The sequence below is a fragment of the Sciurus carolinensis genome, chromosome 5 (genome assembly GCF_902686445.1).
Source record: "Sciurus carolinensis chromosome 5, mSciCar1.2, whole genome shotgun sequence".
NCBI classification, from domain to species: domain Eukaryota; kingdom Metazoa; phylum Chordata; class Mammalia; order Rodentia; family Sciuridae; genus Sciurus; species Sciurus carolinensis.
Window position 1 is genome coordinate 143,712,765 of NC_062217.1, and position 25,468 is coordinate 143,738,232.

The 25,468-nt window shown below is 36.0% G+C and overlaps 1 protein-coding gene across 1 annotated transcript in view; it reads right to left on the reverse strand.

Moving 5' to 3' along the window:
- LOC124984664 (cytochrome P450 2C18-like) overlaps positions 1 to 21,452 on the reverse strand; it is a 40,725-nt gene extending 19,273 nt beyond the window's left edge. The window contains exons 1-5 of the mRNA XM_047552565.1: positions 21,270 to 21,452; positions 15,205 to 15,367; positions 14,891 to 15,040; positions 8,342 to 8,502; positions 5,254 to 5,430 (exon numbers count right to left, since the gene is read on the reverse strand). Of these exons, the coding sequence (XP_047408521.1) occupies positions 5,254 to 5,430; positions 8,342 to 8,502; positions 14,891 to 15,040; positions 15,205 to 15,367; positions 21,270 to 21,437 (819 nt within the window). The 5' untranslated portion in view covers positions 21,438 to 21,452. The remainder of the gene's footprint in view (positions 1 to 5,253; positions 5,431 to 8,341; positions 8,503 to 14,890; positions 15,041 to 15,204; positions 15,368 to 21,269) is intronic.
- Positions 21,453 to 25,468: the final 4,016 nt, after the last annotated feature.

The following is a 25,468-nucleotide window of genomic DNA, read 5'->3' on the forward strand; positions in this document are numbered from 1 at the left end:
CCATTTAACACTTAAAACATGCTTTATAAACAAAAAGGGGGAATAGGGGCATCATACAGATCCCCAAAAGACAAATTATCTGTTGCCTTGTTCATTCTAAATTTTTTAAAACTCGATTCTGAGGGCCGATCTGCTGTTGACCATCATTCAGAACCTAATAAAAAACATCTACCTCAAGTGCTTTGGAAGGACATTCTATTGGGACAATGGAAAGGTCCGAATCCGGTATTAATCCGGACCCGAGGATCTGTTTGTGTTTTCCTGCAGGACACACAATCACCAATTTGGGTGCCTGAAAGATTGGTCAAGGCTTCCTCAATAGAAAACCAAGAACAACAAGAAGATGTGGAAGTTCCTCCAACTGCTGTTGTTGATGATTCCTCACCATGTTAATGGAGGAGCTGTGCGTTACCTATAAGGGATAGTAAAGGCGTGGCCTTGCCCTTTGCCCCTTACTAACTCTTCAAATCTATATACTCCTATTCTTACCACTAATTCCACATTAGGGTTACCTACTGTAACCTTTTCTCCTGACTTAGCACCCTTCCCAAATGGCTCCTATGACTTAGCAGGTTATGTGGGAACCTCCCCCCAAGTTTGGCTATGCTAGACTGGTAGTCAGAGATGGGTAAGATTCATGAAGAGCTCATACCAACCTAAGAGAGGGAATGAAGATACAAGCTTCATTTTCTGATGACAAGTATGAATGTTGCTCTGTCATGGACAACCTAAGACAGGCACGGTCCTTTTATAAACAAACAGGGGGAGATGTGGGCTGGCAGGGAGTCAAAGGGCATTTCGGGGGCGTCCGGAATTCCATCCAGTTTTTGACAAAGATCCTCTGGAGGATGATTGCAAAGGCTCATCCTAAAAGGAATTGCCAGATGTTTTGCTCCGAAGCGTGGTGTTTTCTCTGATAATATGTTACTCATTTCAGTCTGAACGGATTGCTTAAGGGGATGAAGGGAATAACACAAAAATTCCAGAAAATATTACCTACAATCTGAAAAACAATGGGTCTTTACCACTAACAAAATTAAAAATAATTTTGCAACTATAAAATGAGTCCCTGAAAGCCTCTGGAGAAAATAGTTGTAGATCTGCCTTTGTCTCCAACAGGCTGGTTAAATTTTAATGATGATTTTGTTCATGTGTGGTGGTGAGGTAAGAGAATAAGGTTTCATAACATTCCTTCCTTCCTACAAAGAATATGTCACCCCTATAAAAAACGTTGGTACACAATTACAATTGGGACCGCTGCCCTACTGTACCCCTTAACTCAGCAATTTAGATATTAACCAGATGGACCTAGTAGAGATAGTCACATGAGATTACTTTATTGTTTTAACTGCAAGAATAATAAGAATAATCTTATGTCACATAGAGTTTAGATATTAAGGAAGTAATATTGTATTAGCTCATCAACGTAGTTAGATATTCTTAAAACAATTGTGATTAGGTAAGGACAATCTGTAAGGTTATTGTTTTCTCATAATTTTTTTGTTCCTTGTTAAAAACAATTTCTGCCTATGCTTTGGAAACTTCTTTAATATTAACCACAAGACTGCCATTATAGCCTGAAGAAAAATGTATATAAACCCAGCCTTCCCCAGAATAAAGGGGGATTGATTGCACCAGAACTAGAGTCTGTGTCTTTCATTCTCCATCCATCTCTGACGCTGTCTCCCCGCGCCCTGTTTACCTGTGTGGAACCCATGGACTCCTGCTAGGGCTGCTTGGGCATGCTTGGTATGCCTGGAGAAAAACAGGAAGCTGTTACAATTGGCTACATGTATGCATGAGCTCGTGACTGCTTGACCTTTAATAGGATTGGGTGGACATATCTGATCGAAATTGCTTATGCATGAGACTGCTTATATATTGAGGATGACACTGATTTGGGGGGATTTTTGTTGTTGGGATCCGAATAAAGAAGAAGCTCCTTCATGACAATCTGAGGTGTACGAGTCTGTATGTCCCACTGGATGGTGACAAGAAAGTACTTATCTAAATATCTTAAGGGTTATATATAACAAACTACAAGCCAACATATACTGTATGGGAAAATACTGAAGACATTTTCCTCCACACTCAGGAAAAAGACAAGGATGTCCATTGTCACAAATTCTATTCAATAAATATTTGATATTTTAGTCAGAACAATGGGCAAGGAAAGGAAATAAATGTGATACAAATAGGAAAGAAACATTTCAAATTATCACTGTTTGAAAAAGATATGATTCCAAATTTGGAAGACCGAAAAAACTTCACAATAAGACTTCCATGGTTGATTCAGAAAACAAGTTCAGAAAAGCAGCAGGATATAAGACCAAAATATAAAAATCAGTAGCTTTTATATACAGAAAAATAAGTCCACTGAAAAACAAATCAGGAATACAATCCCATTCACAATAGCCTCAATACAAACAAAGAAATTCAAATCTCAGTAACCTAGGAATGAATCTGACCAAGGAGAAGAAAAATCTCTATGATTAAAAATAAAGAACTGAAGAAAGAAACTGAAGAAGACCTTAGAAGATGCAAAGATTCCTTGTGTTCTTAAATAGGCAGAATTAACATTACCAAAATGACCATATTAACCAAGCAATCTATGGATTCAGTGAAATCCCAATCATGATAACAAAGCTATCCTTCACAGAACAAGAAGAAAAGGTTCTAAATTCATTTGGAAAAATATAAGACACAGAGTAGCTTAGGCCATAAGGAGCAATAAGAGCAACGCCAGAGGAATCACAGTACCTAATCTCCAATTACCCTACAGTGCTCTGGCAACAATGACTACATGGTTCTGTAACGTAGACAAATGGTAAAGAAATCATCAAGATAAACCCAGATTAATAAGTACAGCGATCTGATCCTTGACAAAGGTGTCAAGCACATACATTGGAGAAAAGGCAGTTTTGTTGTTTTTAAACAAGTGGTGCTGAGAAAACTAGATATCCATATGATAATGAAAGAAACTAGATTCCTCTCTCTCTAATCCTGCCCATAGGTCTACTCAAAGTGGTTCAAAAATCTAGAAATTAGACCAGACAATGCAATTGCTGGAATAAACACAAGGGGAACACTCCAACCAATGAGTATAGGCACTGATTTCAACAATAAGACTTTTCAAGAAAGAAAATCTAAAATCAATAAACGGTTGACATCAAATTATGAAACTTCTGCAAAACAAAGGAAATGAAAAAGAATGTGAAGAGACAAGCTACAAAGTAGAAGAAAAAATGTTGCCAGCTACTCTTCCACAAGAAGATTAATATCCAAAGTACATAAAGAACTTAAAATTTTAACACCAAAAACCACTAAAACCCAACTAATAAGTGTACAAATGAACTAAACACACACTTTGCAAAAGAAGAAATACAAATGCTGAACAAGTATATGAAGAAAAAGAATTTTTTAGCAATTAGGGAAATTCACATTGAAATGACACTGAAATTTCATCTCATTACAATTAGAAAGTCAGACATCAGGAACACATACAATAATAAAAGGGGATATGATGTGGAGGAAAAAAAAACACTTTTACACTGTTGGTGGAATTGTAAATTTCCACTATGGAAATTATTATGAATATTCCTCAAATACTAGGACTGGAATCACCACATGACCTAGCTATTCAACTTTTTAATAATTATCCTAAGCAGTTAAATAAGGAAAAGATCCTTCTGGAAAGTACCATGAAAATCAAAGGGAAATCGGTAGATTAGAAGAAAGGAACCAGGGGAAGTGAGGACATAAGATAAAGGGGAAAAACTGGAGAATAATTTTAACTGAATTACATTGTTATCTTGTGTACATGTATGAATATGTAATAAAAAATCCTACCATTATATACAAGTATAATCCAGCCATAAAAATATTTGGAAAGAGAAAACAATAATAAATGTTGGAGAGCATCTGAAGTAAAAGTAACACTTTTACACTGTTGGTAGGATTGTAAATTAGTGTAATCACTATGAAAATCACTGTGGAGATTCTTCAAATGAGTAGGAATGGAATTACCAAGCTCTGGTATTTATCCGAAAGCCTTAATGTCAGCATATTCTAGCAATATCTCCCATATAGCAGCACAGTTCACCCTATCAAATTGATATCATTCAAGAGATGGATGGATAAAAATAACATGGCATGTATACACAATGAACTTTTACTCAATCTTAATCAATGAAATGTCAAGTCCAAGGAAACCAATGGAAATGGAAAATATAATCTAAAATGAAAAAACTCAGAAAGTCAAGGATCACATCTTTTCTCTCATATGTGGCAGCTAGAGAGAAAAAGAAAAGTAAAGGGACCTCGTCAAAATGGAAAAAAGACAAAGACAGAGAAAGGGAGTGGGGAAGGGAGAAAATGAAGGAAAGGGAAAGTATAAAGAAAATAAAGCCGGAAATTTGTCCTATGTGATTGTATGAATGTTGCAAAATAAATCCTAAACATGGATATTTCTAATGTATCAAACAAAAACTTACCAAAAAAAAAAAAAAAAAAAGACAGTATAGGAATAATTAACCAAAGAGGTTGGAGTAGGAAGTCCCAGGTATGAGTCCTTCCAGAGAAATAACTATTGACCTACTATGTGCTGTCTGAAGCAACTGTTTTGGAACTCTAGAATCTAGTTGAAAATTAGTATCAAGGGAGATATTTAATATATAAAAGTTCTGATAAATCTCAGTGTCTCATATACCAGCCACTATTCTCCATAGAATAGCACCCATTGCAGTCAGTTGTGAGGACAGTGCTCTACAGTCGTGTTGCAGCTTGTTGGTCTTAGAATGAGCAACAGGGATTGTGTCTACGAAAATCAGTGTTGTATCTTTTGGACACTTGATCTTGATTATTAAGGAGCCATTACGAAGGCTGGTCTGTGGATACATTCCCATTCTCCCATACACTGACTACAGTGATTTCAATTTGCATTTCATGGCTCCAATTTTATATACTGCAGCTTATTTTTAATTATTTCCTTCTCATCTGAGGTGTCAATTTTGTCTTTCCTCAGGTAGATTATTAGTATCTATAGAACAGTGTTCGTTTACTCTACCTATTTAGTGATTCAATTTTAATTCTTTCATGATGATTCAGGTACATCTTTAGGGACAAGAGGTGCCTAAGATGCTTGTAAAATATGTCTTGCCTGACCACTTATATAGCCCTAGTAACCACAGAATTAATCGATGAATCACAAAATGGAGAAACAATCAGATAACCGAGCTTTTGTTCGTATTCTACCTCTTCCATTTTAATCAGGAAGCAGTCGATGAAGTCCCGAGGATTGTTTATATCCAGGGATTCTTGGTGTTCCTTTATTTTCTCCAAATAACACTGCTTCATATCAGCATCATTCTTAAAAATTTTTCTATGACTCCCTGGGAAGTAATCAATGAGAGCAGGAAAATTGTTGCAGACCTACAAAATAAAAATATGTATTAATTATAAATAGGTATGATAGACATGAATATTATTCCTAGTGCAGCTTAGAAATATAGGTTTAAAAAATTGATGTCCTCCATGGGAAGAAGCTTTTACTGTACGTATCTAACAATCCCCAAGCTTATGGAAAGACTTGAGGGAGATAACTATGATCAGAGGAACTGAAGTGATAACGCTTTCCTATACTCACACATCATTTTTAGAGATAAAAATAAGTTGATATAAATTGTCTTCTTTTCAAACCATTTTTCCCTACAATCTGGAAATACAGATTGGCATGAATTACCATAATTGATGCTTTGAAGATGAGAAGAGAGTTTGAGAAAGTTTGGATCACCTGAGAAAGAAAAAATACTTGGTAAATGAGAATACAGTGGAGTAGAGGGAAGAGAACAGGGGGAGGGAAGAGAGGAGGGGAAAAGGAAGTGGTGGGGACTGAATTAGAACATATTATATTCCATGATTTTATTATTATTTCAAGATGAATCATATTGTTATGTGTAACTAAAAAGAACTAATAAAATTTTTATGAATTAAATAACAAAGAGCACAATGCTGTTCTCTGCTTTTCCTTATATGAAGCTGCCTGATAGAAGAGGCAGGGTTTTGAAATTACCATGAAATTCAATTGAGCATTCTATAGATAAAGTAATTGTGCACAAGAGTAGTTACGAGATGATTCTTTTGAATGAAGAGTGCAGAACCTGCCACTTAAACATAGGGTAGAACTGTTTTTTCAGGGTTCTACACACTGAAATGCACATATTTCATTAACCTAACCCTACTTTTTAGCCTAATCCCTTTCAGGTAGGATGCCATTTGCATTGTTCTTATGGTTCTTATATGAGAGGTAATACCTCAAGAGCTCTTGCATGAGAAATGCAAGAGGGTTCAAAGGTGAAATGATTGAGTCATGAAAGCCTTAACCTAATCTGTGCTTTAATCCACAGATAGGAATTCCTTGGTGGTAACTCTAGGCAGGTTGTGGCTGGAGAACTGAGTTAGGATCTGTCTGTCTTTGGGTTGATTTTTTAATTGGTTCTATTTAGGACCAATAAAATTCTATGTTCTGACAGTAGAATTCATTTTGACATAATTGTAAAAGCATGGAATAAAATATTTTAATTCAGTCCTCCATACATTTCCTCCTTTCCCCTTCCTCCCACCACTCTTCCCTTTTCTTTACTCTTCTGATCTGTCTGTTATTTACTTAAAGTTTATTTTTTTTTAGATTAGTGTCTTTGTATGTACAAGTTGGTGAGATTCACTATGGTATATTTATCTTGGGTATATAGAAATGTTAGGACAAATTCAATCCATTGTCTTTCCCTATCCTTTTTCTTCTCCCATTTCTTCATTCCCCTGTGTCTACTCAACAAATCTTTCTTCTATTCTTTTTATACCTGCCCCACCTTATTTGGGATTAGGTTCTGTATTTCAGAGAAAACATTCAACCTTTGCTTTTGTGGGACTGGCTTATTTCAAGAAGCATGATATTCACCAGATCCATCCATTTACTGGAAAATGCCAAAAAGTCATTTTTCTTTATAACTGAGTAGTATTCAACTGTGTATATACACCACATTTTCTTTACCTTTCATCTGTTGAAAGGCATTTAGTTTGGCTCCATAGCTAAGTTATTGATAAATGTGTTATTATGAACATTGAAATGACTGCATCACTGTAGTATGATAATTTTAATCCTTTGAATATATACAGAGGAGTGGGACAATGGGGTAAAATGGTGGTTCCATTTAGTTTTCTGAGGAATCTCCATAATGCCTTCCAGAGTAATTGAACCAATTTGCAGTCCAACCAACCATGTATAACTTTTAACGACATCCTCACCAACATTTTTTGTTACTAATATTCTTGATAATTCCATTCCGATTGCAGTGAGATGGAATTTCAGTGTAGTTTTAATTTGCCTTTCTCTAAATTCTAGATATGATGAATGTTTTTGCCATGTGTTTGTTGAGCATTCATGTTTCTTCCTTTGAGATGTGTCTGTTTAGTTCCTTAGCCATTTATTGATTGGGTTATATAGTTTTATTGGTAAGTTTTATGAGTTCTTGTATATTCTAAATATTGATGCCCTATCGGAAGAGCATGTGGCAAAGATTTTCTCCCATTCTGTAAGGTTGCTCTTCACACTCTTGATTATTACCTTTTTAATTGGATGCCACCCATTTATTGATTTTTTGAAATTATTTCTTGCACTGTAGGAGTCTTGTTAAGGAAGTCAGTATCTGAGTTAACATGTTGGAGTGTGTGACTACATTTTATTCTAGAATGTTCAGGATTTCTGGTGTAATCCTAGGTCTTTCAACCACTTTGAGTTGAGTTTTATGCAAAGTGAGAACTAGGGGTTCCATTGCATTTCACCACAAACAGAGTTTGAGTTTCTCCAGCACCATTTATTTAAAGGGCTATCTTTTCTGCAACATAAGTTTCTTGACACTTTGTGAAGTACCAAATAACTTAATTTCTGCCAAGTAAACTGACGAAATTTCTAATTGTTGGTTAGAGTCAAATCCTTGCAAATGATGAGTCCTCCACAGGCTCCAGGATGTCCACTGAGTGCCATGACCTAGCTCAAATGCAGTCACCAAAGTACTTTATAAAAATTAGACTTTGGAGGTTACTGGGGAAAGCATTGGCCAGAGATACAATAGGCTTGTATGTCATCATTATGTGGGCATTAATTTTCCTGTGCATGAAGTAAAGGACTCACTCATATTTCTCTAATACTCACTCCATGACACCCAACTCTGGGTCAGACGGTGGTATCTACACTCAATTCACTGCTTGGACCTCTAGAAGCTTTAACAAGTAAGACTAAAGATCATCTGTTTTCTTAGGAAGAATGGGTGGGATTTTGTCTCACCTGGATCCATGGGGAGCTCAGAATCTTCAAATTTTCATTTATTTTCTGTAATAAATTTAGAAAATGCTGATCTTTATAATCAAAACGATTATGGAAGATAACGGAGCAGATCACATTGCAGGGAGCACACTCCAGGAGAAAAGTAGGATCACAGGGTGAGGCTAAAGAAATGGAAACATTAAAAATTAACATTAAGAAATACATAAAAATTATATATCTTTAAGGTAACAGGAAAGGTAATTGCAGAAACTCTAAGCAATTCCTCTCTGAAATTCCCTTGAGATGAAAAATACCAGAATGCTAAAAATCATTATCACTTTTACCTTAAACTGGAATGGACTTTCAACTTCTAGCCAGTTTAACAGCAGTATTTCTAATGCTCCATTCAAATCCATTGCCTTTTTAAGCCATTCTAACCCAAAGTATCATTTATATGAAAAACATTGTAAAAGATCACATTAAAAGCACTTGTTAATTCACTTTCAGTGCAGAATCATGTTGCTCATGATTCTGTTGGTCGTGTGTGTGTGTGTGTGTGTGTGTGTGTGTGTGTATATATATATATATATATAATGTATGTATGCATATACATACACATGTGTATGTATATATACCTTACTGAAAGATTCATATGTAAAAACTATAGCAATAAAGATTAAATGGAGAGGGATGAGTTTGTTGCTCAGTGGTGGAGCACTTGTCTCCACATGTGAGGCATTGGGTTTGATCCTCAGCACCACATAAAAATAGGTGATTAAAATAAAGGTATTGCATCTCTCTACAACTAAATTTTTTTAAAGTTTAAATAGACAATAACTATGTAAAGAATTGTGAATGTGTGGAACAAATGAATATAAGCAGAAAAGATTCATGTTTTATGAAGAGAAAGACAAATACATAAAGGATATGTGTTTATGAAAATTAAAGTGATAAGATTTTACTTTAGAATAAATCAGGTGACTGAAAGGTTAAAGTCATAATGGCATAATGGCATCTGTATATTTGTTCATTAGAGAAAAAAAGAGAGAGAATGACTGAGGGGAATTGTCCCACTTTAGGAAATAGAGCCTCTCGTCTTCAAATGACACAAAATTTAATCTATTGGAATGCTACTTCATAATGAACTTCTGGAACACTTCTCTGAATGATATAGTCACACAGTATAATATATTTCAGTAAATTTTACTACTGATCACCCTCTTAGTCACTCCTTCATTTTATTATAAATTAAAAAACAACCAGGTTTTCATTTATGTTGGAATCTATAAAAATGAAACTACAATAAGGTGATCAATAAATATCATTTATAAAAACAAAGTGTCCAAATTAACAACTATATTTTAATTACAGTTTACTTGATAAAACAAGTAAATTTTAGATTTAATTAAAGTTTACTTGATAAAAAATTAACCAAGGCAATGAAAGACTTCTACAGTAAAAATTATAAACACTGAGAGGATTCAAGATGGCAAACTAGAGGGAAACTGCATTTTAAGTTGCTCCAGGACTCAGTATCCAAGAAGAGGAGATATTGAGAGACTCAGGACCAACTCAGAGCTTTTGTGTGAGTCTCTCACACTGGGCAAGGTTCCCTGGCCTGGGTGATAGTTCTGGATCCCAGGGAATATCACAGAGGAGGACTGCCCAGTGAGAGAATTCCTTGCAGGGCAAGACTCCCTGGCCCAGGTGGTAGTTACGAACTGAAGTGAGCTTCTCAGAGGAGAGCTGCCCAGTGAGACTTCCCCACCTGGTTAGACTTCTCCACTGGGAGAGACTTTCCCACTGGGGTAGTAGAACCAGTGATCCAGCCCAAGACCAGCTGTGCCCCAGTCCTCAGTCTAGTCCCCCTTTGGCTGATCATCAGTTAACAATTAGAGGTACCTCTGCCCACTAGCAGGGAATATATCCCACCTGAAAGTCACCACCCGAGAGGGGCAGCATCCTTGTGGGTCACTGCATTATCAAGTTCCTCCAAGAATTTAGTCTACTGAAGGCTAGAAGGTGAGTTATTGAAAATCTACCGGGACACTATAAGTCAGTAGGGGAAATCTGCAATATCTCACGTTTCACTACTAGAGAGGAAGATATCTGAGCAATATGAGAGAACAAGGGAAGAAAATGTCCCAAACAAACCCAAATGCTACATCAATAAAATCCAATGACAGCATGGCAAATAAATGTCAGAAAGGCAGTTTAGAATGTACATAATTTAAATGATCAGAGAAGCAAATGATGAGATGAAAGAACAAATGCAGGTTTTGAACGATTGCACCAATTAATGGTTAAAAGAAAAAATGTGGAAAGCAAAAGATGATATCAATAGAGTTAGAGATACTGAAAAAAAAAAAGAAACAGAAATCCTAGAAAGGAAGGAAACAATAAACCAAATTAAAAACTCCATAGAAAGCATAACCAATAGAATAGAACACCTGGAAGACAGAACCTCAGACACTGAAGACAAAATACTTGATCTTGAAAACCAAGTCGATCAAACAGAGAAGATGGTAAGAAACCATGAAAAGAATCTACAAGAATTATGGGATATCATGAAAAGGCCTAATTTAAAAATTATTTGGATGGAGGAAGGCAGAGAAACAAACCAAAGGAATTAGCAATCTAGTCAATGAAATAATATCAGAAAATTTCAAAAATCTGAAGAATAGAATGGAAAATCAGGTATAAGAGGCTTATAGGACTCCAAATATATAAAATTACAAGAGACTTACACCAAGGCACATTATAATGAAAATAGATAACATACAAAATAAAGACAGAATTTTAAAGACTGTGAGAGAAAACAATCAAATTACACTCAGGGGGAAACCATATGGATATCAGCAGATTTTTCAACCCAGACCCAAAAAGGTAGGAGGAACTGGAACATTTTTCAAATCCTGAAAGAAAATGGATGCAAACCAAGAATCTATGCCCAGCAAAACTTACTTTCAACAAAAGTAAAGATTTGTCAACAAAAATAAAATCCTTCCATGATAAACAAAAGCTAAAAGAATATACACAAAGCAAGCCAGCACTACAGAATATTCTCAGCAAAATATTCCATGAGGAAGAGATGAAAAAGAATAATGTAAGTCACCAAAGGGAGAAACTAACCTAAAGGAATAGCCAAATAAAGGAGAAAACAAGTCATGTTAGAAAAAAAAAAATGAGCCAAATGACTGGGAATGCAAATCATATCTCAATAATAACACTGAATGCTAATGGCCTAAACTCATCAATCAAAAGACATAGACTGGCAGATTGGATTAAAAAGAAAGATCCAACAATATGCTGCCTGCAAGAGACTTATCTCATAGAAAGAGATACCCACAGACTAATGGTGAAAGGATGGGGAAAAACATACCATGCACATGGACTCAGAAGAAAAGCTGAAGTATCCATCCTCATATCAGATAATGTGGACTTCGAGCCAAAGATAGTCAGAAGGTATAAAAAAGGACATTTCATACTGCTTAAGGGAAGCATAAATCAGCAACACATAACAATCATAAATGTCTATGCCCCAAACAGTGGTGCACCCATCTACGTCAAACAAATCCTGCTCAATTCCAGGAATCAAATAGACCACAACACAATAATATTAGGTGACTTTCACACACCTCTCTCTCCACTGTACAGATCTTCCAAACAAAAATTGTACAAGGAAACCATAGGTCTCAATAACACAATCAATGATTTAAACTTAACGGACATATATACTATATACCATCCAACAAAGTGTGAATACACTTTCTTCTCAGCAGTACATGGATCCTTCTCTAAAATTGGCCATATATTATGCAAACACAAGAAGATAGAGATATTACCTTGTATTCTGTCAGATAATAATGGATTGAAATTAGAAATAAATAACAGAATAAAAAACAGAAAATACTCCAACACCTGAAGATTAAACAATGTGCTACTCAATAATGAATGGATAACAGAAGACATCAGGGGGGAAATAAAACAAATTGTGAGAGGTAAACGAGATGAAACATACATCATACCAAAATCTCTGGGACAATATGAAAGCAATACTTAGAGGAAAATTTATTTCATGGAGCACATTCAATAAAAGAAGAAAATATCAAGAAATAAATAACCTAACACTACAGCTCAAAGCCCTAGAAAAATAAGAACAGAGCAACACCAAAAGTAGTAGAAAACAGGAAAGAGTTAAAATCAGAGCTGAAATCAATGAAATTGAAACAAAAGAAACAATAGAAAAAATTGACAAAAGAAAAAGTTGGTTCTTTGAAAAAGTAAACAAAATTGATAAACCCTTAGCCACACTAACAAAGAGAAGGAGAGAGAAAAATCAAATTACTAAAATTTGGAATGAACAAGGAAATATCATGACAGACACGACTAAAATACAAAACATAATCAGAAAACTATCTTGAAAATCTATACTCCAACTACATAGAAAATCCCAAAGACATAAACAGGTATCTAGAGACATATGAATTACCTAAACTGAACCAGGAGGACTTACACAATTTAAATAGATCAATTTTAAGTAATGTAATAGAAGAAGTCATCAAAAGCCTACCAACAAAGAAAGGTCCAGGACCAGATGGGTTCTCAGCCAAGTTCAACAACACCCTTAAAGAAGAGCTCATTTCAATACTCCTCAAAGTATTCCATGAAATAGAAGAGGAGGGAACCCTTCCAAACTCACTCCACGAGGCCAATATCACCCTGATACCTATAACATACAGAGGCACATCGAGGAAAAAAAATTTCAGACTAATAACCTTAATGAACATTGATGCAAAAATTCTCAACAAAATCTTAGCAAATTGCATACAAAAATATATAAAAATAGTGCACCATGATCAAGTGGATTTAATCCCAGGGATGCAAGGTTAGTTCAACATCTGGAAATCAATAAATGTAATTCACAATATCAATGGACTTAATGTCCAGAATCACCTGATATTTCGATAGCCACAGAAAAAGTATTTCATAAAATACAGCACCCATTCATGTCGAAAACACTAGAAAAAATACGGATAGTGGGAACATTCTTTAATATTGTAAAGTCTATCTATGATAAGCCCATGGCTAATATCATTCTAAATGGTGAAAAACTGAAAGCATTCCCCCTAAAATTGGAACAAGTCAGGGATGCCCTCTTTCACCACTTCTATTCAACATTGTTGTTCAAACACTAGCCAGAGCAATTAGACACCCAAAGAAATTAAGGGGATATGAATAGGAAAAGAATCAAAGTATCCCTATTTGCTGATGACTTGATTAGATAATTAGAGCAACCATTAAATTCCACCACAAATCTTCTAGAAGTCATAAGTGAATTCAGTAAAGTAGCAGGATATAAGAATGCTCATAAATCTAATGCATTTTTATACATAAGTGATGAATCTTCAGAAAGAGAAGTTAGGAAAACTACCCCAATCACAATAGCCTCAAAAAAAAAAAAAATACTTGGGAATCAATCTAACCAAAGAGGTAAAAGATCTCTACAATGAGAACTGCAGAACACTAAAGAAAGAAAGAAAATCTTAGAAGATGGAAAGATCTCCCATATTCTTGGATAGGCAGAATAATATTGTCAAAATGGCCATACTACCAAAAGTGCTATACAGAGTCAATGCAAATCCAATTAAAATCCCAATGACATACCTCAGAGAAAAAGAACAAAGAATCATGAAATTCATCAGGAAGAATAAGAAACCCAGAACAGCTAAAGCAATCCTTAGCAGGAAGAGTGAAGCAGGGGGTATCATAATACCAGAACATCAACTATAACTACAGAGCAATACTAACCAAAATGGCATGGCATTGGCACCATAATAGACAGGTAGATCAGTGGTACAGAATAGAGGACAGGGACACAAACCCAAATAAATACAGGTTTCTCATTCTAGACAAAGGTGCCCAAAATATGCAATGGAGAACAGACATCCTGTTCAACAAATGGTGATGGGAGAACTGGAAAATCATATGCAATAGAATGAAACCAAACCCCTATCTCTCACTCTGCACAAAACTCAACTCAAAATGGATGAAGGACCTTGGAATCAGACCAGAGACCTTGCACCTTACAGAAGAAAAAGTCAGTCCAAATCTTCAACATGTCAGCTTAGGATCAGACTTCCTTAACAGGACTCCCATAGCACAAGAAATAAAAGCAAGAATCAATAACTGGGATAGATTCAAACTAAAAAGCTTTCTCTCAGTAAAGGAAACTATGAGCAATGTGAAGAGAGAGCCTACAGAGTGGGAGAATATCTTTGCCACTCATACTTCAGATAGAGCACTAATCTCCAGAATATATAAAGAACTCAAAAAACTCCACACCAAGAATTCAAATAACCTAATCAACAAATGGGCGAAGGAAATGAACAGATGCTTCACAGAAAAAGATCTACAAGCAATCAACGGATATATGAAAAAGTGTTCGACATCACTAGTAATAAGAGAAATGCAAATCAAAACTTCCCTAAGATTCCATCTCACCCCAATTACAATGGCAATTGTCAAGAATACAAGCAACAATAGGTGTTGATATGATGAGTCACTCACACTTGGTTTTCCTCAACTCCTCCACAAGGCAATGGGCTTCTTCTTGAATGCGGTCCTCAATGCTCCTCTTCCCCATCCCAAAATTGCGCAGAGTCATGACTGAGAAGCGCCTCATCACTCTCCATCTGTTTCCATTACTGAAAGTGACTCCTAAAGAAAGAGAGCAGAATCTAGAAGGGATGTCCCAGGCGAGGTAGAGGAAGTTCACGAGTGGCAGCCACACAGATGGTCAAGCTCAACCTGACTTTCTCTTTTTCATTCTCCTCATCACCATGATCATTGCTCACCCACTTCACGTGCACACACACACTTACCAAATCCTTTAGAAATTTTATCACCAATTGGGAAACTGCCTCTTCCAGAAAATACTTCTCCATGATCAATCAGGGCTTCCTTCACAGCTTCATATCCATGCAACACCACAGTGGGCCTCATACCCAAATACAGAGTGAACACAGGACCATAGACTTTGGAAAACTAGAAATGGGAAAGAAAATGCAAATATTAGCTGAATGAGATCAGCATTTGATCTACATGTTTGGAATGATTCAAACTGTCATTCAGATTATTCTCATTGTATTTGTTATATTTTATTGTCCCACAAGTATCTTCAAATATTTCTGAATTTTGTTCACAAATGGATGGCAATCACAGCTGTTACTTATGGATGATCTATGAGGTTCCATGCCTGACTTAGAAATTCATAACTACATTAGAATTAATCCTCACATCAATGCATTTATGAGACTTATTTGTCCTGTTTTACATGAAGAGGAAATGAAGCCTGAGAGTTACAAACTCATTTGTAGTGTACCATAAATACTGAATGGAAGACAAAGTTTTAAACTTGTATTTTGTCACCATCTGACAATTGAACACTAAGTCAGTCCCTAGGGCTTATCCACCTTTGTGCAGATACCCAGCTGAATTCTTCTGGGTCCTTAGCAGGTCTTTTTCATAGAGATTTTGACTGAATAAGCCCATTATGACTACTGGGAGTCTATATTTTTAATGATGACCCCAGAAGATCTTAATACTCGTATGTCGAAACCGCACGTATCACTAACACAGCAAGAGAGAGAGAGTACCAGGTACACAGCATCAGTACATACAGCGTATCAGTTTCTCTCTCCCAGCAGCAGTTCATAGACTACAGACTAAAGCTTCATGCAAAACCCACAAGGATTCTGTTACCATACAGTGGACCATGAATGGTTAATACTTTCCTTCTCTTGATTATGCTGGTTCCCAGCCCATATTTTTACTTTTATTAATGGCTTCATTGGGGTATGATTGAAAATTTATATAATTAGAGTGTAAAATGTGATTTTTGATTTACATAGACATTGCAAATTGATTCCCACAGTCAAGTTAATTAATACGTACATTGCCTCAGTATTAACATTTTCATGTGTGTGTGGTGAAAACACATTGGTAAATTTCAGGTGTAAGATCCATTATTATTTATTGTAGACATGATGCTGTGTCTTAGGTCTCCAGTGCTTTTTTGCTTGCTAACTGAATGTTTGTACCCTTGGAACAACATCTCACCTTTTCTCCCACATCCCATTCACCAACAACCACCATGCTACTCTCTATTACTAAGAGTTTGAGGCTTTCTACTTTGTTTTGCAAGATTCCACATGTAAGTGAGATCATATAGTGTAGGTCTTCTGTGTGCCCATTTTCCTCATCATAAAGTCCTCCATGCTTATTCCACGTTGTGGTAAGCAGTAGGAGAACCAAGTAAAACTCTGCACCACTTGCACTACAGGAATATACAATTTGTCAGCAATACTCAGTCGATCCCACTTTATGACAGAAAAATGGAAGCTGAGAGCTACTACATCAAATGGGCTCATAACCACAATGTCTGGCATTTGGCTAAGTGAGGAATGCAAACAGGGTTGGCTTAACAACCCCCAAATCTTGACCTCAGAATTACTAAGCAAAAAACAAAAATGAAGAATGAATATACATCCCTACTAACTATTTAGACCACTTCAGTTGGAAAGGCCCATTATTTCTCTTGAATATTTCTCCTATTTTTTCTTCCATGTACACCCCATTTAAAATATACTGTTTACTCCTTTGGATTGTACAGAGGGGAGTGAGCAGAGACATGGGGTGAGTAGATGGGAAGGGTGCCAGGTTGAGACAGATATTATTACCATGTATATAAGTATGAAAAAATTTTTAAGAAAATATTTGTCACTGTCAAAAAAGATAATAAAAAATTAAATAAATAAAAGTTAAAATAGAAAAATAAAACAGTTAAAGATCTCAAAAATAATAAACATCTAAAAACTCCAAATAACACAATCAATAAATGAGCAAAGGAAATTAATGTGTATTTCACAGAAGAAATATGAATGATCAATAAATATATAAAAAGGTGAACATCTCTAGCAATTAGAAAATCACTCCAGTCAGAATGGCAATGAGTAAGAATACAAGTAACAATAAATGTTGGTGAGGATGTGAGGTAATATGTTCATTCATACATTGATGGTGGTACTGAAAATTTGGGCAATCATGCTGTAAAGCAGTTTTCCCTCAAAAACCTGGAGTGGAACCACCATTTAACCCAGTTATCCGGCTCTTTGTTTTATACCCAAAGCAATTAAAATCAGCATACTGCAGTGACACAATCACATCAATGTTTATATCAGCTTAATTCACAGTAGCCAAGCTATGGAACCAAAGTAGGTGTCCTTCAACAGATCAGTGAATTAAGAAAATGTGATATATATACAATAATTTGAACATTGCTCAGCCATAAAGAAGAATGAAATCATGGCATTTGTCTGTAAATGGAGGAACTGGACAATATCATGCTAAGTGGAAATAAGCCAGTACCAAAAATACAAAGGCCAAATGTTTTCTGATATGTGGATGTTAACTCACAACAAGGAAGGATATGTAGCAGAAGAATAGAAGGTCATTGGATTAGACAAAGGGGAATAAAGGAAAAGACAGTAGAATGAATCAGAAATAACTTTCCTCTGCTCTTAAATGAATATACAACCAGTATAACTCCACATTATGTACAACCACAAAAATAGGATCCTAATTGCAATGGAATGTCCTCAAAGTATGTATAATAAATCAAAGTACACTCTACTGTCATGTATATTTAAAAACAAAAGATACATAAATTTTTTTCAAATATCATTTCATTGTATTTTATTATATTTTACTTCTTTCCATTGTGCAAGGTTAGTGTATGTGTGTGTTGGGGGGTGTCAGTTTTCAAAGCACAAATGGTACAATATTTGTATATGAAACCAGAATTAAAGACAGTCAGTTAGGATAGATAGGTGTTTGGGTCAAATCAAGAAAATGGAGACCATTTATATCCTGCAAGTTGCAGACCAACCCTGGGTGATTGGAATGTAAATGTGTCCATAGCCCTTTGATTACCAAGATTACCTGCCTATACTATCCCTCCCAAAAAATTGTGCGAGGACATCCAGAATTCCTTCCAGTGCTTGACAAAGATCCTCTGGAGGATGTTTGCAAAGGCTCATCCTAAAGGGAATTGTGGGATGTTTTGCTCTGAAGCATGGTGTTTTTTCTGCTGTGTTTTCCTGATAATATATTACTCATTTCAGTCTGAACGGATTGCTTAAGGGGATGAGGGGAATACAACAAAAATTCCAGAAAATATTACCAACAATCTGAAAGACAATGGGTCCTTACCACTAACAAAGTTAAAAATAATTTTGCAACCGTACAATGAGTCCCTGAAAGCCTCTGGAGAAAATAGTTATAGATCTGCCTTTGTCTCCAACAGGCTGGTTAAATTCTAATGATGGTGGTGGGGTAAAAGAATAAGGTTTCACAACATTCCTTCCTTCCTACAAAGAATAGATCACCCCTATAATAAACGTTGGTGCACAATGCCCTGTTCTGGAAAAAAGAGCTACATAAGACAATGTAATATATTCAGTAAAAAAACTTGGCCACGAGAACCACTGGGACCTCTGCCCTCCTGTAGCCCTTAACTCAGCAATTTAGATATTAACCAGATGGACCTAGTAGAGATGGTCACATGAGATTACTTGTCTATCGCTTTAACCGCGAGAGTAATAAGAATAGTCTTAGGTCACATAGAGTTTAGATATTAAGGAAATAAACATTGTATTAGCTCATTGACGTAGTAAGATATTCTTAAAACAATTGTGATTAGGTAAGGATAATCGGTAAGGTTGCTGTTTTCTGCCTATGCTTTGGAAACTTCTTTAATTTCATTAACCACAAGACTGCCATTATAGCCTGAAGAAAAATGTATATAAACCCAGCCTTCCCCAGAATAAAGTGGGATTGATTGCACCAGAACTAGAGTCTGTGTCTTTCATTCTCCATCCATCACCGATGCTGTCTCCCTGCGCCCCGTTTACCTGTGTGGAACCCATGGACTCCTGCTAGGGCTGGACCCTGGCAAAATTGCAGGGAGTGAGTTGTTAATTAATGCCCCCTGTGCTGCTTGCCTGTATCATTCCATTTCGTCCTTCCCCTGGCCTTCTGTTTCTCACCTTTTGGCCATTCCACCTGCATCTCCTGGGCATAGTCACATAGGCAGAAGGAGAGATAAGGGGGAAGAGAGAAGGAGAACAAAGGAAACTTCAGTCTATAAAAGATGCAGGGCACTCTTACTTCTTGGGATACCAGAATATTGGTCATGGCCCTTTTCTCCCTCCTAGGATAAGTCTGTGATACTACCTTTAAATAAAACCTTCTCTCTATGCTTAACTTGGAATACTCTCTAATATTCAAACTTCAAAATTTGAGGAGGCGGAACTGCTCATGATGACTAGGGGAATAATATATATTCATATAATTTTGCTTTCATGTCTACTGCTTTCTTCTGCAGATGTTTATTGTTTGGCCTTGGTTTGACCTAAAAGGGGTTTATTCAAGCATGGTTGAAATGTATTGATCTTACATTTGCTTATTTGCTGTTCCTCAGTTTTCCTCCTTCTTAGTGCCCCTTCTTCATTCTCTTCTCCCAATAACACTGCAAATTTTTGTTCCCTCTAGCTCTTGGTATATGTAAACTATTTACAGTTAATTTTGTATTCCTTTTGTTTAACGTTAACATTTGTGATGTATCTTATCCCTCACCAGTCCACTTTTTACATTTCAAGCTTTCTCAGGCCTTTCTGGTCTACTTTCTCTCCACATAAAAAAACTGCAATTTCATTAAATATAGAAAAAATATACTTTGTGCAATTCCTATCTCATTTATGTTGTCATGATTATTAACACAATGTTTTAGATCCCTTCTGATCTCACTCAGTTTTTTATTGCTGATCCCACCATTTCTCTATGGGTGACAATTACTGTTCCAGATGTCAAAATAGATACTGGACATTTTTCTTAGGGCTGTAATCTGTTGATAACACTAGTGCTGTTCCTGGTCCACCACTTCCTCTCAGTGGTTGGAAAGTGAGTGGGTCACTGCAGGCTCACAGATTAGACATCCCACTCCCAAGCAACACTCCCAATACAGCCCAGTAACAAGGAATCTCACCCCACACATTTTCTAGCACCACCTCAGCCTCATCATTACTTGAAAACATAGACTTGAGGAGAGAAAAACCTGAAACCAACAACCAGGCCCCAAGGAAGATCCACCTGAGGAAGACTTCAGGTCACACCCCTGAAACTACTCATATATCAAAAACGTGGAGAAATCTCAAAACAGAAGAGATAAGCAAAAGGACATTGCTATAAAAGGGAAAGGGGAGTCCATCTCAATTGAACTCCAAGTCGAAGACCTCCAAAAACTTGAGGAAACAAAGAAATCTTCCCCCAAATTCACTATCCCCCTAAAAAGTATTCCACAGTTGGGAAAGGGTGTGAAATTTCAAAGAAAGATGGCAAATGATCCTTAAAATATTCAATAAACTAAAGGAAGCCTTAAGGAATGAATTAAGAGAGAAAATTCAGAGACTCAAAGACCATTTCAATAAAGAAATAGAGATATTGAAAAAATAGAACTGGAAATGAAAGACACACTTAAACAATTAAAAATTTACTCAAAAGCATCACAAACAAATTAGAATGTGCAGAAAATAGAAAATCATAGCAAATAACTGTGAAACAATGAAGAACAGAGGTACTCCAGACTTTTGCCATTTTGATATTGACATCAAAGTATTCAATTAAAATCTTTCTTTTATTCCAGATGTATTGTTTCATTACAGTACCTCTAAGAATGGAAAAGTATAAAAAGCAATGGAAACATCAAAATCCACAGAGTATTTGCTGTGAAACAATTTTAACAAATTGCCTCATGCATATACTTAATTTAAAAGGAAAGATTAATTTATTTACCCTTTACAAGACACTGCAGAAGCATTGACATACTTACATTTGTTAAGGACTGGGGGATGTTTCTAGAATCTAGCTGCAGGATATTCCCTAGAATTGGCAGAGGCATGGGTCCTGGTGGGAGCTTCCCTCTCCCAGATCTCTGTCTCCATAGTGAAAGGAGAAGCAGACAGGAGAGAGTGATCACCAGGACCAAAACTGGATCCATTGAAGCCTTCTCCTTTTCCTGAGACAACTGTGAGCTTGCAATCAATATAAAGCTTTTATAGTGCTCCCTGTTAATCAGAATATGTCCCTTTGACATAAACCACTGAAGCAATCAACTAGATAAGCTCTGATCTCTTCCAAGTGTACAATGATCATCTGATAAACATAAAAATAAACCAGTGTTTACTCTTACTCTCCTTTCCAAACCCCTATCCTTGAAAATCTAGTTCATTCACTCTGAGATAGGCATTTCAAAACAAACAAGCAAGAAAATGAACAAACAAGCACACAACCTCTGGTGGTACCAAAGTGCAGGTAGGATTAAGAAAAAATGAAGCATTTGATCCAAAATATTGCTTAACATGCTGAATTCTCAGACTGATGACTGGTTGGAAATTCATGACTTGGGGGAAATAAGCAAATCTCAGATTTTATATAAAAATTTTGAACATGTAATATTTCATCAAACAGTAAGATAATTTGTCTTTGAAAATCAAGTATTTTAATATTTTAAAATGTTGAACTATCATCACAAGTGTCTAAGGATAAACTAGGTAGTACAGCTTAAACATTTTTAAATACCAAACACACATCCTCCTGTAACTAAGAAAATGTCCATAGCATTTGCATTTAGCACCCAACCCCAAAAAAACTGGGGACCAGTGGACATAGATTATTATTTGTTATTTGACAAATGGGGAAATAGATTTTGTGGGAACAGCTCACAGAAGTCAGAACTGGAATTTGAATGAGCTCTAATGCTCATAATGGTGTGCTGTGGCTCACCATTACATATCACATCATATTACACATACATATTTCTTGTCATATTACATTAGAGCTGCCTCCAAAGTCACATTAGAAAAGTAAGGGAAACTCCACACTGGCTGTGTTCCTAGACAAACAAACTTCCTCTCAAATCAGTACCAATTATTTCACTCCCAAGTTAACTGGGTCATATATTCTACAAAAGGAAGATGCACAGAAAGACCTCACCCACCTCCTTCAGTACAGAGGTTAAATTTATTCCACAGAACTGAGGAGGAGTCAATCTCAGAGAATTAAAGGGACAGGCTTGAGAAATTATGGCTCTTCCAGATGGGACTACTTCTGTGGCTATTTAGTATGTCCTTGTCAGATGTAATACAATAAAAATTATTGAACACAAGCAATGATATTGCAAACAGAAACACAGGCTTGTACTTTAGGTGGGAGGTAGGGACTACACCAAACTCCTAGTACAGAAGGAACAGTATGCAAATTGGAATATGAGATTTTATTTGGTAATCATGTATTAATATGCCATTGAACTAATGTATACTACTAGATCACTCAGGTAATGCTGTACAAAGCTGTGTGCCATAAAGAGATCATTGTATTTGTTTTGATTTGACAAGCATAGATATTTGCAATCTATTTAGTTAGGAAAATTGCTGTCAAGAACCCAGCTATAGGCCCCAGGGAGGCAGACCAAGAGACCCAGGACCATTCCAGTGCTGCCAGGGAAGAATTTCATGCCCAAGAGTCCAGTCTCAGAGAACCAGGCCCAGACCAGCCCATTCCCAGTCCATGGTTTAGTGCACATGCTGTGATTGACCATCTGTCAACACATCGAGGTGCATCTGCCCATTAGCAGGTATTATACCCCACCTATCGCCACCATCCATAGAGGGGCAGCACCCATCTTGGGTCATTGCATTATCAAGTTCCTCCCACACATCAGGTTATTGAAGACTAGAAGGTTTGAATAGTACTATATAGATATTGTAGATTTTTTATTAGTAGCAATATTATGATTGCTCCTATTATACCTACTAATATTCCTACTTTTCTTTTATTAATATTTATCTCATTCTATTTTCCTCTTTTATATCTGTCTCCTTGGAGACTCTTTCTCCCTTTTCACATGCTAACATCCAGTTTCTTTTAATTCCACTTTCACTAATCCCATGACATAGTGACTCTATAGACACACTCCTTATCTCATTAATGATATATACTACACGCCTCTCCATTCTCTTTGTTCACCATCGGAAATCGTGGTCCTTATTGCAAACCCACTGGCTAAGCTGTAAATAAAAATCAAACTCATACTCTGTTTATTAAGACAATATGGTTAGTATCATTAAATCATTAAAGAGCAGCATTTTCCCAGGGCACATTAAGACAATATGGTTAGTATCTTAAAATGGACTATTTGAGTTAAGGACGCATATTTTTTGTATGGTGTGCTACTAATATTGATCTCTCACCTAAAGGTGAGGTATTAGAAACCTGTAGGGACACTATAAGTCTATGGAGGGAAACTGCAATACCTCAGATTTGCACTCCTAGAGGAGAAGACACATGAGTAATATGAGAAAACAAGGAAAGAAAGTGTCCCAAACAAACCTAGATGTGACATCAATAAAATACAATGACAGCATGGCAGAAGAAATTTCAGAAAGGGAGTTCAGAATGTACATAATTAAAATGATAAGAGAGCAACTGCAGGCATTGAATGATCACACCAATTAAGAGTTAAAAGGGCAAATGCAGGAAACAAAGGATCATTTCAATAAAGAGATAGATATTCTGAAAAAAATCCTTGAAATGAAGGGAACAAACCAATTTCAAACTACATAGAAAGCAGAACCAATAGGTTAGAACACCTGGAAGATAGAACCTCAGACATTGCAGACAAAATATTTAATCTTGAAAACAAATCTGACCAAACAGAAAATATGACAAGAAATCATGAACAGAATCTACAAGAATGGTGATATCATGAAAAGACCACATTTAAGAATTATTGGGAATGAGAAGGAACAGAGATACAAACGAAAGAAATGAAAAATCTATTCAATGAAATAATATCAGAAAATTTCCCAAATCTGAAGAATGAAATAGAAAATCAAATACAAGAGGCTTACAGGACATCAAATGTATGAAATTAAAACAGAACCACAACAAGGCACATTATAATAAAAATACCTAACATACAAAATGAATACAGAATTTTAGAGGCTGTGAGACAAAAAAATCAAATTACATTCAGGGGGAAACAAATTACATTCAGGGGGAAATCAGTAGATTTCTCAACACAGACCCTAAAAGCTAGAAGGACCTGGAATAACAGTTTTCAAGGTCTGAAAGAAGATGGATGCCAACCAAGAATTTTATTCCCAGCAAAACTTACCTTCAGATTTGACAAAAAAAAAAAAAAAATCCTTCCATGATAAACAAAACTAAAAGAATTTACAAAAAGAAAGCTGGCACTACAGAACATTCTCAGCAAAATACTCCATGAGGAAGAAATGAAAAACAACTATGTAAGTCAGCATAGGGAGGAATTACCCTAAAGGAATAGCCAAATAAAGGAGAAAACAAGTCAAGTTAAAAACCAAAAATAAACAAAAATGACTAGGAATACAAATCATATCTCAATAATAACCCTGAATGTTAATGGTCTGAACTCATCAATCAAAAGACATAGACCGGAAGATTGGATAAAAAGAAAGACCGAACAATATGCTGCCTTCAAGAGACTCATCTCTGAAAAAGATAGTCACAGACTAAAGGAGAAAGGATGGAAAAAAACCTACCACACACATGGACTCAGTAAAAAAGTGGGGGTATCCCTCCTCATAACAGATAAAGTGGACTTCAAGCCAAAATTAGTTAGAAAGGATAAAGAAGGACGTTTTATACTGCATAAGGGAAGCATAAATTAGCAACACATAACAATCATAAATATTTATGGCCCAAACGCTGGCTCACCCATGTACATCAAACAAATCCCTCTCAATTCCAGGAACCGAATAGAACACAACACAATAACACTAGGTGACTTTAACACACATCTCTCACCATTGGACAGATCTTCCAAACAAAAATTGAACAAAGAAACCAGAGACCTCAACAACACAATCAATAATTTAGATTTAACAGACATATATAGAATATACCATCCAACAGAGTATGAATACACTTTCTTCTTAGCAGTACATAGAGCCTTCTCTAAAATAGACCATGTGTTATGCCACAAATCTA